The 16,750-nt window shown below is 44.6% G+C and overlaps 1 protein-coding gene across 3 annotated transcripts in view; it reads left to right on the top strand.

The window, feature by feature from the left end:
* Positions 1 to 16,750, top strand: part of FGR (FGR proto-oncogene, Src family tyrosine kinase) — a 47,457-nt gene that overhangs the window by 18,550 nt on the left and 12,157 nt on the right. For all 3 annotated transcript variants that reach the window (XM_083369951.1, XM_083369949.1, XM_083369950.1), the window contains exons 2-7: positions 5,588 to 5,645; positions 9,426 to 9,688; positions 11,568 to 11,670; positions 12,545 to 12,643; positions 12,787 to 12,890; positions 14,719 to 14,868. In XM_083369951.1, the coding sequence (XP_083226077.1) occupies positions 9,439 to 9,688; positions 11,568 to 11,670; positions 12,545 to 12,643; positions 12,787 to 12,890; positions 14,719 to 14,868 (706 nt within the window). In that variant the 5' untranslated portion in view covers positions 5,588 to 5,645; positions 9,426 to 9,438. The remainder of the gene's footprint in view (positions 1 to 5,587; positions 5,646 to 9,425; positions 9,689 to 11,567; positions 11,671 to 12,544; positions 12,644 to 12,786; positions 12,891 to 14,718; positions 14,869 to 16,750) is intronic.

The raw sequence follows: 16,750 nt of genomic DNA, 5'->3' as shown, positions 1-16,750 counted from the left end.
TTGTTACGCGAATCACAGCAGTTGTTAAGTTAGTAACACAGCTGTGAAGTGGATTTGGCTTCCCTCCATTGATTTTGCTTGTCAGAAGGTCACAAAACCTGATCACATGAATTTTGATCACATGGCCAAGGATATGCCATGACGGTTGTAAATGTGGAAAAATGGTCATAAGTCACTTTTTTTCAGTGCGGTTGTAACTTTGAATGGTCGCTAAATGAACGGTTGTAAGTCAAGGACTACCTGTACTAAGCTTTGATGTTTTCTGGTGTGTTTCTTCTGTATTAAAGAAAGCGATGCAGCAGATCCTGCAATTTCAGGGTGACTTCAGGGAGAGATACAGCATGTCAGAGTTATGATTAGTGTAGTAGGAAGTAATGGAAGCTGAAATATGAAAGTGAAGACGACATGCAGATGAGGCCCATAAGGGTTAGTTTTGGATCATTGGACTGAATTTGAGCCAGGGTAGTTTCCACATGATCTGAGCCCTGAAAATATGTATTAAAAACAAAACATGGGTGGGGAGACACTGTTTCCGCTTGGCTCGCTGTGCTGTGAAATTAGTGATTTCCCTCAACTGCTGCTGGATAGACAGATTCCTTTTCAGTGGGGTGTAATAGAGCACACCAACCGTCCCCATCTCCAATTTCACACTTCTAAGGCTCTATTCAGTCTCCGCAACAGTTAGAAGGAAGCATGTTCAGCGGATTGAATCGAGCAGCCTTAATCAACGAGATGGATGTCTATGGAGATTCTCAGTCATGGCTGTCCCAAAGGGGCTTTTTCCAAAGACAACTGGACTTTCTTTGTTTTCCCCTGAAGACGTTTCATTTCTCATCCAAGAAGCTTCTTCGGTTCTGACTCTGAACTTCTTTCGTTCAGTCAGAACTGAACAAGCTTCTTGGCTGAGAAGCAAAATGTCTTCAGCGAAAAATAATGTCCAGTTGTCTTTGGAAAAAACACCTTCAGCCTACTCTCTGAGTTGGGCCACCCAGGTGGGAATTTTAGACAGAAATGGTCTGGGCTGGGATGCAAAGTCCCTTTAATAGAGCCCATTGCTCTTAAGGACTTGCAGCGATTCACTTAACAGCCACAGCCAGAACTGAGAGACCTGTGTTGTAAGCTGGGCAATGTCGCATGTTTTTTTCTTCACTTTACAACCACAATTGCTTAGCGATGAAATTGCCAGTCCCAGTTGCGGTCGGTAAGTGAGGACTAGGTGTATGTATTTTTATACCGGTAAATAAAACAAAAATGAACAAAATAAATGTAGCGATTTCAAAATACTAAAAGAATAAATTTAAAAGGCAGACAAGAAAGGAAAAACTTTGAGGAAAAAACAGGAAAAAAGTTAAAAAGCAACTTCTGACTTACAAGCAGTCACTCAGTGACTGTTCAGTTACAACAGACCTCCCAAAAGCTACTTACCGGTATGTTTTGGACTTTTAATGTCTCCACCCCCATGGTCAAATGATTGCATTTTGGGTGCTTGGCAACTTGCCCGCATTACAGACTGCTTGCAGTGTGTGCAGTCATGTGAATGTGATTTACAATGTTTTTGCCATAAACTGGCATTTACTGGTCCATAGTAAACAACAAGAATTGAAGCCTTTGAACTATGGTGCTGGAGAAGACTCCTGCGAGTCCCTTGGACTGCAAGGCGATCAAACCGGTCAGTCCTAGAGGAGATCAACCCTGACTGCTCTTTAGAAGGCCAGATCCTGAAGCTGAAACTCAAATACTTTGGCCACCTAATGAGAAGGAAGGACTCACTGGAGAAGAGCCTAATGCTGGGAAAGATTGAGGGCAAGAGAAGAAGGGGACGACAGAGAATGAGGTGGCTGGATGGAGTCACTGAAGCAGTAGGTGTGAGCTTAGATGGACTCCAGAAGATGGTAGAGGACAGGAAGGCCTGGAGGAACATTTTCCATAGGGTCGCGATGGGTCGGACACGACTTCGCAGCTAACAACAACAACAACAGTGAACAACGGGTTCACATAACAAACACAGCATTTTCTTAACAACTCTGCAAGCAAGGTCATAAAACTAGGTTCAGTCACATGGTAGTTTGCTTTATGGCCATTACACCTTATAACCGTCGTTACAAAATAGTCCTCACTTATGACCACAATTGAGCCCAAAATTTCTGTCGCTAAGCGCAACATTTGTCAAGTGAGTTTTGCCCCAATTTACGACCTTTCCTGCCCCAGTTGTTTAGTGAATCATTGCAGTTGTTAAGTTGGTAACCTGGTTGTTAAGTGAATCTGGCGTCCCCTTTGACTTTGCTTCTCAGAAGGTCGCAAAAGGGGATCACATGACCCCGGGACACGGCAACCCATCGTAAATACATGCCAGTTGCCAAGCGTCTGTATTTTGTTCATGTGACTGTGAGAATGCTGCAATGGTCATAAATGTGAAAAACGGTCGTCAGTCACTTTTTCCAGTGCCTTGGTAACTTTGAACGGTCACTGAATGAAATTTTGTAGTGTGCTCAATTATGATTGTAAATCAAGTACAACCTGCAATAGATTTTGCAACCAGATCTTTGTGGAAGGAGCATCAATGACACAATTTTCCATTCACCTGCCTCTCCCCTGCTGCTCAGTAGGGGGGTTAAGGAGTTTGGGGGTTTGGCTATTTCTAGCTTTTTTTGAGGCTCTCTCCTTTCTCCCTCCCCCCCCCCACTTTCCTTTGGGGCTGCTGTGAAGGTCAGCCCGTGCCCTTAAGACAGAGGGCTCCAGTTCATCGTCCTTGGCTCTCATTGTATGAAGGCGCCCACCATCAAAAATAAGCCATCAGCAGAGAGTGATTTGGGTTGACAATTGTGCAGTCAGCACTGGTCATGATGGCAAGGTGTGCCTGATAGGCCAGAGCCTGGGTTTGTCGCTGCTTATGTGATCTGGGTCTCCAGTGCATCAATTTTGAACAACTGCTTCTCAAAAAGATTGGGACAGTTGGTAAAGTGAGAGTACACACAACGCCTTTTGGATTTTTCCTCCAAGATCCAATGATTGGAGCACTGTTTTCAGGATGAAGTAAACTTAGACCAGACTTTTTGGCAGTGTTGATTGATTGATTGATTGATTGATCGATTCTTTTAAAAAAAACAAGTTTCTAGACTTGACAACTCCAAAATGACCCTGGCCGGCTTCACAGATTAGGAGAACAGAGAAAAGAAGCCATGTTATATCAAAAGAACAACAGCAAAACAGTCTCCTTAACATCGGCAGACTAAATGGTCACGCAGGCATCCTTAACCCAAGGCCTAGGGCAGTTATGGCAAACCTTTTAGACACCGAGTGCCCAAACTGCAACCCAAAACCCGCCAGGTGAGAGTGGTGCATTGGGTGGGTGTGTCCCATTGGATGGGTGTGGCCATTGACTGGGCATGGCCCATTGGGTGGGAGTGGCCATTGTGTGGGCGTGGCTGCAGTGGTAATGGCAGACTGGGTGGGACTAAAAAGTTCAATCCACCAATTCCAACTTTGCGAGATCTTTTTTTTTTCCTGCAAGAAGTTGAAATTGATTGATTGATTGAACCTTTTTTTTGCACATGGCGGTGGAGGCCTAAAGCAAAAAGGTTTTATAAAACCCACCTGAAGGCCTGGGACTGGGGCGATGGCGTGCATGCCCACAGAGAAGGCTCTGCGTGCCACCTGTGGCACTCGTGCCATAGGTTCACCACCACGGACCTAGGAAAAGGATCAAGGTTTTAGGTTTTGCCTGAAGGCAGATCCTCTGCAGATGCTACCTTACCACCTTCTCAATAACATTCTCTAGAAAGGAGAGATTGAACAAAAATTGTCCAGGGCTCTTGGGTTCAGCAGTGGCTTCTTGAGGAGAAGATACACCACCAGTACCTGCTTCAAGGTTGATGGAACCATCTCATCTCTCAAGAGGCCAATACCACCTCAGGGACTGTAATGGAATATGAGGATGATCTTGGAAGACCAGGGGAAGGGAAATGTTGCCTATAGCACTGGTCCCCAATCTTTTTGGCAACAGGGACCAGTTTCATGGAAGACAATTTTTCCACAAACTGGGGGGTGGGGGTGGAAAAGAGTGTGCGAACTAGATCCCCCTCATGTGCAGTTTCATTCATCTGCCCCTCACCTCCAGCTATACAGCCCAGTTCCTAACAGGCCACGGACTGGTACCAGTCCCTGGCCTGGGGGTTGGGGATCCCTGGCATAGAGAATGATCAGATAAAAGGAGGAGGAACTCACATCTGAGTAACAGGTAGAGAAAGAAACTTACAAAGGATCCGCCCTAACTAATCAGATGGTAGAACTAGATAGTGGGAGATTTGTACTTTCAGCCTGTCAATCTCCCAAGTAGACCAAACAGAATAAAAATAACAAGATGAGCTAAATCTACTTTATTGCAATGCCAAAGTAACAGAATCTTGCATATCCGAAACTACAAATGTCTCCATTTAATTGCTTTCCTTGGTGTCATTTGGAGCATCATAATTTTGCCCTCTCTATGATTGTGAATTAATGCTTGTGTGAGTTGGCATTTGAAGCTGAAATTACCCTTTACTGTACTTTAGATTAGACTCCAATTCAGAAATTTTTTGGAAGGGGAAATGAGTGGGGTTCTCTTTGATCCTCTTCCATTTGCCTTTTGCACACACACAAAAAATTAGACACAACATGGGAGTTCAAAAGACACTTTCTGCACTTTGGCATTCAAACTCAAGCTGTACCTATAGTACTTAGGCACAGGGGAAAGTTTTTGACATCATGAATAAATGAATGCAAACTCTAGTTTGCACAAATGATCAGCCATTTGATCTCTTAGGGCCATTTAATATAAGGGCAAGGCTATCTATAGAAGATATTTTGTAAAAGTGCCTGTAATTGCAAATATATCCGTTGGCTTCACAGATCGGTTTATTTATTCCAGGCATTTTAGCAGCAACATTTGATTTAGAAGGCAACAGGGAGAGAAGAAGAAGAAATAATAAAATTTCATTAAGATTTAAGAGGCAGTTGGGACGTTTGTGAAGCCAAACCGTAGGGAAAATTAGCATCTTAACAAAGGTTTCTCGTGGAGTAGATGTTAAAAGCTACAAATAATGGGGAAATCTGTATAAAAAGTCTGTTGAGAGAACTTTACCAAATGGAAACATGGATTTCCCAGGCTGTTTTTAAAATAAAATTCCATAAAGCACATTGATAGACTGAATACCACTTTGCTAATATAGTTGGTAAAAACAGACTTGACTTACATCTACACGTATATTCTAGCTTAGGTTTGAGCAAAGGCAACACAATAGGCCCTGTCCTTCAGCACTGGTTTCTAAGTAACTACGGTTATAGTGGTTAAGAGTATAAGCAACGGATGGGGGTGCTCTATGATAAAGATGGTTGGTAGAAGAATAGAGAAAATTCTTCCTCTGTACCATTTGTGTTCTTGCTTTTTAGTCTTTATCTAATTCTAGGTAATTTTAATGTTTTTATATGTATTGCCTTATTGTATTGTAAGTGTCCCAGAGTCACTCTGAATAGCGAGATGGGTGGCAAATTTAATAAGTAATTATATATAAATAAAAATTATGCTTCTTTGATTTATTTTTCTCTTTAGACTCCTCTTCTCCGGCAAGAAACATGGAACAAGTGAACTGACGTGAATTCCCATTCTGGTGAGCCTTTCACCTGGCGTAGGGGTGGGTGAGTGGATGGAACACACCCCTGGTCTTGGGTAGGGGGCATAGAAAATGGCTCTGAAGGACAGACAGAAAAGACACACACACACACCCCAAGTGGGACTTTAGCCTATTCCAGGAAATACCTCAGACCAGCTCCCCCTTAAATTTATACAAAGATAAAGGATATTCTGACTTGCAAGATTCTGTTCCTAAAACTGTTATAATAAAAGTAGTTTTAGATCTATATGGCATTGGTTTCTTGATCTGGGCTATCTTATAGGACTGACAGGGAAAATAGAAGCAGAGATGGGTTGTCCTCCATCTTTGGAGAGTTAGAGTTAAGAGGCTTAAAGATGAAATGAATCATCCAGATCTGGAGGAAGATAATTTTAAGAACCCTTTCAGAGCTTCCGTCTGTTTCTCCAGGGTTGTGAGGTACCTCATCTAGGAGAGTCTGCATCCTCAAAGCTGCTTTTCTGCAGTCCTGAGAATTATTCCCAACCTGTATTATGGGAAAGTCATGGCAAATTTTCCCCTGTGGGAAACCCGTGAAAGCACATTCTTCTTTAACTATTGCTTTGCTTGTTATTTTCCACTTGATTTCATCCAGCATCACCCCTGCTTCATCTGGATAGAAGTGGTGGAAACTTCTCGGGGGCAAAAGAAAGAGAGATTGTGGGGTCTGCATTGTAGAATCTCTCACTGCCACAAAAAAAAAACAACAGCTTGTTTGTAGAGGCTACCGCAATTCTGCAAAGTAACAATAAGTTGAATTTGCAAGGCTGTGCCCCTTTCTGTGCTTTTGACTTACGGGCAACTCATGAGAATCTACCGTGTATGTGTTTGACCAAGCTATTGTCTGCCTATGTTTCTATACCATTGCTCTTCCATTACTAATGAAGTGCTGCTGTTGGCAGGTGCCTTTGGGGTCCTTGTCATTCTGAATTAGGATATATCTTCAGCTCTGTGCTTATTTCTCCTACAGTCTTCGCTGCTCCATGGTTACAACCCTCGACTTAGCCGCAGGAACTCTCTAGATACAATTCTATTCTTGCCTTTGTTCCCTCTACCTTCTGAAGGCAGGAAAGGATTCTGGCCACAGTCCAAAATCCTCAAATTTATCCAAAACCAGAATAAGATCCCCCATCCAATATGGTTTGACCTTTATTGCCTTGAGTAAGGATAATATCTTAGGACAGGGGTTGGCAACCTTGACAACTTTTAAGACTTTTGGACTTCAGCTATGCTGGCTGAGGAAGTCCACAAGTTGTCACGGTTGCAGACCCCTGTCTTAGGACAATCCAGATCTGCCTGGGGTTTTGCATTGCTTTGATTTGTAGGGAGAATTAGTCCTTGCTTCTTTGGGTCCCTCCCTTTTTATTCCTTTGTTGATAGGTACTCCAAGAGAGATCAGAAGGGATCTCATTTTATTTCCTTGGATGGTGGGGAATATTGTCCAGCTGGCAAGATATTCTCTTTCCCCAACTTTCAATAATTGCTCAGTCATAATTCCCTTTTCTCCGGGATACCTCCTCAGTTGAAAGCTCAGCTACCAAAGGGATTGGGTTGACCCAGGAAACACTTCTCTCTTATTCCTGAATCTTCACAGCCCTTTTTGGAACCTTTATGAATGTCTGCAGATAAATGAGGGAAGCCCAGTTCCCCTGCAGACTCATTTCCTGTGGTTTTTCTCAGTCAAAACTTTGCAGAACACGGCCTTATGTGATGCAGCTTTTTTACAGAAATGTTTGTGGAAGTGTCATCAGTCACCCTCTGAAAAGGCTGTGTTGGAAGCCAGGACTAAGCCAGGACTAGGATATTTTACTATCCCAAGCTCTGGCAGCTGCAGTAAATCTTAGACTAAGATAGACTAAGATTTATTGCAGCTTCCAGAGCTTTGCATTCAGCCTTTAAAAAGTGCAGTCTCTCATTTTGGGGGTAAGAAGGGGAAATCAGTAATTTCAGGGGGGAGGGGGAATAATTACATGTAATCCTTGACTTATGGCCAATTGCTAAATGATGTTGTCATTAAGCAAGTGATCATGTGACTGGATCCAATTTTATGACCATTTTACCCTGGTCATTACGTGAACCATATGGTTGTTAAATGAATCCCACTGTTGTTAAGCAAATCTGGCTTCCCCAACTGACTTTGCTCATTGAAAACTGGGTCATGGGTGTCATTCAGCAAATGTGGACTGTAGACCTAAATGCTTTATGCTTTTTCCTGTTTTGGTGGAGCATGTTCCCTTTTGAAAAGGTTCGGCCCCCTCGCTTTGTTTGGGAGTGGTCTGGAGGTGCACTTCCTGCTCCCTGGTGCCCCCACCAGGTATCCCTGACCTCCTTGGGTTCACCCCGAACCTTTCTGAATATTGTTTGTGATCCATAGCTTTCCTCCCCACCGCGGATGCCTTCTCTTTGGGCTGATGTGCCAAAGAGGTTGCCATGCAACCAACAGACAGCAGAGAGAAAGACTAGGATGGGGGGGGGAAGCCCAACTGAATTCAGCAGCACTTGAGAAAAACAAAGCCAGAAGTGTGTTTCTCCTCCTTTGCTCCTCCTTTGAACCTCATGTTGAATTGCACCGTTGTCTTCTCAGCTCTGTGGCCACCATCATCCCTGCCTTTTTCTGAGAAGCAAATCTTACAAACAGACCTCCTGTTTCAACCTTCTCTCCCCCTCTCCAAGTTCTGACTTCTTTGTGCTTCTTTAGTTATTCTTTACTAAGCAAAGTATATGTGCTTATTGTATGCGGGTAGTCCTCGACTTACAACTATTTGTTGAGCGACTATTCAGAGTTACGATGACACTGAAAAAAGTTATTGATGACTGACCCTCGGAGCATCCTCATGGTTGCATGATCAATGTTTGGGTGCTTGGCAACTGGCATGTATTTACGAGGGTTGCAGCGTCCTGGGTCATGTGATTGCCATGTATGACCTTCCCAGCCAGCTTCCGACAAAGTCAATATGGGAAGACAGATTTGTTTAACGATGGCATGATTCACTTAACAACTGCAGCGGTTTGCTTAAAAGCCATGGCAAAAGAGGTCATAAAATTGGGCATGATTCACTTGACAACCATCTTGGTAGCAAAAAAATTCTGAACCCAATTGAGAGTTGTAAGATTTTAATTTTAATTTTGTTTGAATTTAGTGCACTGTGTTGGTCATTGCAGTTTGATTTAGGGTACACCCCAGGAACTACTGTGTCAATTTTATTTGGTTTCGTTAATTTAATTTTATTAAAATTAGGGAAAAGAAAAGCCTAGCCTTCTGCAAATACAAACATGCCGGCTGATGCAATTTGAACATTGCAAAATGGTATCATCCTCATTTGACACTAAGGGAGTAACAGCAAAATCTAATATTAGTGGATTGATGAAAAAAAATGGTTGAAGGAAACTTTATTGTAGCAAACCATGACATTGTGTAAGGAGTGAGCATAGACTCCGATTAAGCCAGGATATAATTTCTTTGGGTTAAACCTAGTATGATATGGAGAACTTTCCATTGCTGTTTGCAAACTTTAGTATATTTATTTATTTATTTATTTATTTTTGGGACTTATATGCCGCCCTATCTCCCAAAGGACTCAGGGTGGCTTACAACAATAAAAAATAACAATATAAAAATTAAAAAACGAATTAAGTATATGGTGCCACTTGTTGTACGAATCAAATTAATTGGGGAGGTTAATCAGTAAACTATGGTTAAACAAACCAGGGTTTCTCTCTCTCTCTCTCTCTCTCTCTCTCTCTCCCCGCTTATGGCAGCTGCTGCCCAGCGATGGGTTGTGTGCAATGCAAGAAAAAGAAGGCCAACCAAGCTCAGAGGAACAGCAGCGATGGAACCGTTAACCCACCGCCCAACTCCTGCTACGATCCTGACTCCTCAAAGCAGACCCCTCCCAACTTCGCTCGCATTCCAGACTTCAACAACTTCCCAGGGACACCAGGGCCTTTGACTCCAGCTGGTCCTGGGGGCTCCGGCCTCTACCCTACACCCTCCATTCACATGCCAGCCATGGGGATCACAGGTCAGTCTTTGACCCGTCTAGGGAAAGCTTGAGGTTTTCCCTTCTCCCTCTTTTTCAGCTTGTTTAGTGCAAAGTTCCCCAACCTTTCCGGGTTGGCAGCCTGGAGGGAGGGGGGGGGGAAAGAGGGGATGGTTTTGTGGGAGGGGCACCCACTGCTAACAAAGACCATGATGCTCGTGCGAGAGGGGCTCCGAGCACTCACAACACTCATGAGTGGGGCCCTGAGCACTTGTGACACTCACATGAGTGGGGCCCCAAGTGCTTGCAACACTCACACAAGTGGGGCCCTGAGTGCCTGCGACACTCATGCGAGTGGGACCCCAAGCACCTGTGATGCTTGTGTGAGGAGCTCAGAGCACCTGCGACATTTGTGTAAGTGGGGCCCTGAGCGCTTGCAATGCTCATGCGTGTGGGGCCCCAAGCATCCATGACGCTCATGTAAGTGGGGCTGTGTGCACACATGCACATGCAACAGCCAGCTACTCATATAGCCCAGTTGCAAATAGGCCACGAACTGGTAGTGGGCCGTGGCCCACAGGTTGGGCACACCTGGTTTATTTTTTTTTTAATTCCATTTGTATCCCGCCCTTCTCCGAAGACTCAGGGTGGCTTACAAGCTTAGCAGTAGCCTTCATTCTATGTATATGCCTGCTTATTAGGGCTTTCACACACACCCCAAGCAGCATTATTACAAAGTCAGCTTAATTGCCCCCAAGAATCTGGGTCCTCATTTTACCTACCTCGGAAGGATGGAAGGCTGAGTCAACCTTGTGTTTAGTGTTTCAGAAGAGTGTATGATGGGTAAGGTCATATATTCAAAGTGGTTATTTGTTGTTAGTCCAAATCAATCCTTTGCTGGATGAAGGCACTTGGAAATTTGGCATGTATTTATGACAGTTGCACTGTCTTGCGGTCATGTGCTCATCATTTGCAACCTTCCCAGCTGGCTACTGACAAGCAAAGTCAATGGGAGAAGCCAGATTTGCTTAGTGGCCGCATGATTCGCTTAAAAACTAAGGTGATTCACTTAACAACTTTAGCAATAAAGATTGCAAAATGGGGCAAAACGCACTTAGCAACTACCTTGTCTAACAATGGAAATTTGGGGCTTGATTATGATTTTATTATTATTTATTAGATTTATATGCCACCCATTTCTTTACTGTTGGGCTGAGAGGAAAGGACCGGCCCAAAGTTACTCAAGCAACTTGTGTGGCTGAGAATAACAGAATCTGGCTCTCCCACTCTCCCACTCCTAGCCTAGCACCTTCCAACACTTGTTCATTTGTTACTTTTAAAAAACTATTCTCTAATAATAGTAATGGGAGCAAGGTTTTTTTTTCCCAAAGGAAAGGGGACCCAAAGGTCAATGAAGGTCTTATGGTTAAGGTGTGGGCATCTGGTGGTTTTAAAGTTCCCATCTTTTGTTACACCTGCCTGTAGTCTGCCAGCCTTCCTACTTTCCTACACTTGGGTTAAATCCCAAGTCAAGACATCATGAAGGAACTTCCTCAGGGCTTACTCAGTCTGGGAAATGAAGGCAGCGAGGAGGACTACAGACTGATGGAGAGACCTGTTGGCAAAACCAAACACCCCCACAACAGTAGCACTCATGGGCACTGCGTAAAAATAAAATAAAATAAGCTGGGGAACTGTGCCAGACAAATTTGAGGGGAAGAACTTCAGAAGCACATCTAGAAGAGAAGAACCTTTTCAATCCATTGGAAGACACCGTGACTTTTCACCATCTCTCTCCAACCATTCAAGAAAGTGGAGCATTGAGGGCCTTCTATGGACTCAGGATGCCATAAATGGCAATGCATCCAAGGCCGAGTTTGTCCAGCACAGCTTCCTTTGGTCCTTTATTCTCTCTTTCTAGGTGGAGGAGTGACCCTTTTTATTGCCTTGTATGATTATGAAGCCAGAACAGAAGATGACCTGACATTCATCAAGGGAGAGAAATTCCACATCATCAACAACACGTGAGTGTTGGGTTTAGACATGATGGGAACACAGGACATCTTCCTTACCGAAGCCAAGCAGCATTGATTTTCTGGATGGGAACTACCAAGCAATGTACATTGCTTTCAGTTTCTTCATGGGAAGTGTGGGCAGGTTATTGATAAAGAAACAGCAACTCTCAGTCTTAGGAAGTAAACAGGCCCAGCCTCCTTTAACTTCTGTCTGTGGAATTGCACACCTGGGATAACAATGGGCTGAGTGCGTGTGTATATGGTTATTTATTTTATTTTTATTTTATTTTAATTCCATTTATATCCCGCCCTTCTCCGAAGACTCAGGGCGGCTTACAAGCTTAGCAGTAGCCTTCATTCTATGTATATGCCTGCTTATTAGGGCTTTCACACACACCCCCAAGCGGCATTATTACAAAGTCAGCTTATTGCCCCCAACAATCTGGGTCCTCATTTTACCTACCTCGGAAGGATGGAAGGCTGAGTCAACCTTGAGCCTGGTGGGACTCGAACCTGCACTAATTGCAGGCAGCTGGTGTTACTTAAGGAGGCATTAGCCTACTGCTCCACCATGTCCATGTGCAAAACAATAGTGTGGGATTTTCAGGTAAATCTCTGCTCATCTTGCTTGCACACAGTTCACGGTCGATTCAGGGCACACTGCAGGTGTGAAAAGGCAGACCCCCAATGGGTTTTGACCAATTAGCCCAATATGGTCCACTCTTGACTGACAGTAATGCAATAAAAGGTCAATTTGTTCTCCACCACCTGCTTTTTGTTCCTTTTCACGGAGCTGCTCTCTGGATTCTGTACCCTTTTGCGGGTGAAACTCCAAGCAGGGGATCACTGATGTTGTGTTTTCCCCCCTCTTTTTTTGCTACAGAGAGGGTGACTGGTGGGAGGCACGTTCCTTGACCACGGGAGCCACCGGCTACATCCCCAGCAATTATGTGGCTCCTGTGGACTCCATCCAAGCAGAAGAGTAAGTACAGGAGGCAGAGTGGAGGGATGTTTAGTGAAATCTGGCAGGTGTACTACAGGCAGGCTGGGGGATTCTGGGAGTTGAAGTCCACATGTCTTAAAGTTGAGAAGCACTGATCCAGAGCATCCCTTCTTTCTTCCCAGGTGGTACTTCGGGAAGATTGGCCGGAAGGATGCTGAGAGGCAACTGCTGTGCCATGGCAACCCCCGGGGGACCTTTCTCATCCGCGAGAGTGAAACCACCAAAGGTACCACTGGGGTGTCACCCTTCTTCCCCTGCCTTCTGGCAAGCCCTTGGGGGACAGAACTGTGTATGGTGCTTCCGGATTTTGCCTTCCTAGCTTAGGCTGCTGCCTTCTGGTCTGCAAGAGTCCCATCTAAATCTTGGAGAAAAAGTATTCTCTTGCATTTTTTTCCTACCTGGTCTCATTAGATCCAGTAATAAAGAAGTTGCTTTAGCAACGTCAAAGAAGATGAGAATGTCAATAATATAGGTGGAGGGTGGTGTTCCCACACTGAGCTCTATGTCTGTGCTGACTGGAGGATTCTGGCAGTTGAAGTCCATCCATCTTGAGGTTGCTGAGCTTGAGAAACACTGATCCAAACATAGAAAACCAACACGACAAACAATATAAGGGAGCACTATAAACTCCCTCTCAAACTCAAAACATAGCATGGACTTTGGTGAATTGCTTTGTCGTAGGGCTGCACACTCAGAGTCTGCTTCTACCATGGTGAAGATCGTGGTTCCAGGCCAGACCACCCAATGAAAAGACAGATTTAGAACAAGAAAGAATCTATTGGTGCAGGGGGGCAAGGGGCTTTGAGACTTCTTGTGGGGTTCCAGTGTTGGGGAAAGTAGTTAAACCTTCTTCTAAGCAAGGTGGTCTTAATCAGGATCGGGGACGTTCACACTTATACAAGGGTAATCAAAAACAATATGAACTCCCTTTCCTCTAATTAAATAAATGGTGTATGGAGAAATACTTGGAGCTTAATTGGAAAGGCATTTTGTAAACACTGAGCCAGTGTGAAAAATGTTTATTTCCAATTCATCCCTGCCTTGCTCCCAATTGCAAATTGAAGTAGGGCTCCAGATATTGATGGAGGTTTTAGGGAAGAATATTTTGGATGAAGATATTCTTTCAGGTATTCAGGTTGCAAATCTTTCAGGGTTTTACTGAGCAATCAAAACCACTTGTTAATAGTCTCAAGCAGAAGCTTTATTGTTAATCACCTATGTTACAAGAATCTGACCAGACTGACTGCATTCCCTTGGGAAGGTTAGGTAAGGCTTCAGGAATTCTGGGGGAGTCAGACTTGTGCCGCTTTCTGCAATGCAAGGACTCTTAGCTAGGCCCCCTCTTAAGACCTCCCTCTATCTAGCTGGAGATTCCACCATGTCTACCAATTAAACAAACATGGAAGAACTTTCTTGCGTTAATTATAAGACTACATCAGACTGAAGGGCATACAAATGATTTCTGACACTCTCTAAAATGTTGTCGCCTTCTATATTCTATTACCTGAGCTCCTCATCTGGGGAGGCAAGGAATATGTTGACCATCCCAGTGAGGTTAAACTACAATCCCCAGCATGGCTTGCAATTGGCCTCCTTGGCTAAAGCTTCTGTGAATTGGAATTCAGTAGTAATGCCAAGGGACGCGGTGGCTCAGTGGGTTAGGACGCTGAGCTTGTCGATCAGAAGATTGGCAGTTTGGTGGGTCAAATCCCAAGTGCCACGTAGCAGAGTGAGCGCCTGTTACTCATCCCAGCTTCTGCCAACCTAGAAGTTCGAAAGCACGTAAAAATGCAAGTAGAAAAATAGGGACCACTATGGTGGGAAGGTAACAGTGTTCCGTGCGCCTTTAGTGTCTAGTCATGCCGGCCACATGACCACGGAGACGTCCTCGGACAAGCGCTGGCTCTTCGGCTTTGAAACGGAGATGAGCACCGGCCCCTAGAGTTGGAAACGACTAGCACACATGTGCGGGGGAACCTTTACCTTTACCTAGTAATGCCAAAGTCAGGTTGCCTGCACACAAACCATTTCTGCTTCCCATCTCCTTTTCCTAGGTGCCTACTCATTGTCTATCCGGGATTGGGATGAGACGAAGGGAGACCATGTCAAGCATTACAAGATCCGGAAGCTGGACAGCGGTGGCTATTACATCACCACCCGGACCCAGTTTGAGACTGTGCAACAGTTGGTGCAGCATTACAGAGGTAAAGAGCGATGGGTTCAAGAGAGGGGCAGGTGTTAAGATTGGTAAAGGAAAGATCAATGCGTCAACCTTTCAAGGTTGTCCAGATTAGGAAAGAGACTCCACAGGAAAATTAGAACTAAGCTCTATTGAGATAGGCAATAATGACAGATCATTGCAAGTCTGATTATGTTTTTCCTCTCCTCCCTCTTGTTCTCTGATGTGATGTTTCTCAATCTTGCTGACTGGAGAATTCTGGAAGTTGAAGTCCACACATCTGAAAGCCACCAGGGTTGAGAAACACAACTCTAATGAGTCAGGGAAGAGTCAGCCTGAGCGTCTTCCTAATCTTTCACAGACCTCAAGGAATTTTTTTTCCACCCTTTTTTGTTTTTTGTACAGCTTCTGAATATTTTTCCCAAAGCCATCTCCATGGCTCTTTACAGCAAGAGACTGGCAGGAGAATGATGGAAGATCTGGTGCCAACTCCTGCATTTGGGCCTCCTCCTCGGGATATTTCGAGGCTGGTTGTGGAGTGCTATTTAATTAAATAATTTTCTTGAGTCCTTTGCTCTGCCTTGAAGATTGTTAGAGCTCCTCTATCGTGGTTCAGGGATAAATCAAAACAGGCTGAAGTTGCACACATTCTATGCTAAAAAGCACCTCAAGGTTTATGCCTAAGAATGTTCTGCAACCAATGAGGCTGTTTTGGCTGTTTCGGGCTTTGTGCAGCCATCAGGACCCAATTCCAGTAGAGCGAATGATTTTTAAAAATGGATTCAGAGAAAGATGAGGTTCCAACCATCTTTTCTGTTGTAGTCTCGACCTGGATTTAGCCAGGGTTCTGTGGCTAGTAGACCAATACAGGTAGTCCTCGACTTACAACAACCATTTGATCAGTGACTGTGCCAAGTTATAACGGTGAATGAATGGTGGCTATAGCCAGTTCTCAGAGTTCTGGCTGTCCCAGCATCTCCATGGTCACATGATCACAATCTGAGTGTTTGGCAATCAATTCACAATTAGGACTGGTTGCCAAGCGCTCCGTGATCATGTGATTGTCAGTTACAACCTTCCCTGCTGGCTTCCCCAGAAAGTCAGTGGGAAAGCCGACAGGGAAAGTTGCAAGTTGCTGAGGTAATTCTTCCCCAGTTGCGCAAGCTCCTTCAACCCCTTATGCCCGTGGTGGCGAACCTATGGCATGCGTGCCACAGGTGGAATGCAGAGCCCTCTCTGTGGGCATGTGCACTGTCAACCCAGTCCTAGGCCTTCACCTGGGTTTTATAAAACCTTTCACTTTAGGCCTCCGCTGTGTGCAAAAAAAAGGTTCAATCAATCAATCAATTTCAACTTCTCGCGGGGGGGGGGAAATCTTGCAAAGTTAGAATTGATTGAACTTTTTAATCCCACCCAGTCTGCCATTAGCACCACAACCATGCCCACCCAATGGGCCACGCCCACCCAGCACCCAACAATACATAAGTGAGTTTCGGGTTGCAGTTTGGGCACTCGGTCTCTAAAAGGTTCACCATCACTGCCCTATGCTTACCGGTCACTCATGCACCCCCCAGACCTGTGCCCTCACACCACCCCCACACACACTTCCCAAACCCTCTTGCATTCTCATAGATCCCTTCTTCCATTATCCACTTTCCTGCCTGCTGTCCTGGGACTTCAACTTCCTGCTGGCTTCCCCATTGACTTTGATTGCAGGAAGCCAGCAGGAAATTGCCTTGCCTAACACCGAGGAAATTCAGTTAATGACAGCAACCGGGACTAGAGGAATTGCTGTTGCTAAGCAATGCATCCACACTTTATGACTGCATCACTTAGAGATGGAAATTCCAGTCCAATTGCCATCATAAGTCGAGGACTACCTGTATCAAATAAGCACAAAGAGAGAT

The sequence above is a fragment of the Vipera ursinii genome (genome assembly GCF_947247035.1).
Source record: "Vipera ursinii genome assembly, chromosome: 9".
Classification (NCBI taxonomy): Eukaryota; Metazoa; Chordata; class Lepidosauria; order Squamata; family Viperidae; genus Vipera; species Vipera ursinii.
The sequence above is the reverse complement of the archived record's forward strand: the minus strand, read 5'-3'. Positions and strand labels throughout refer to the sequence as shown.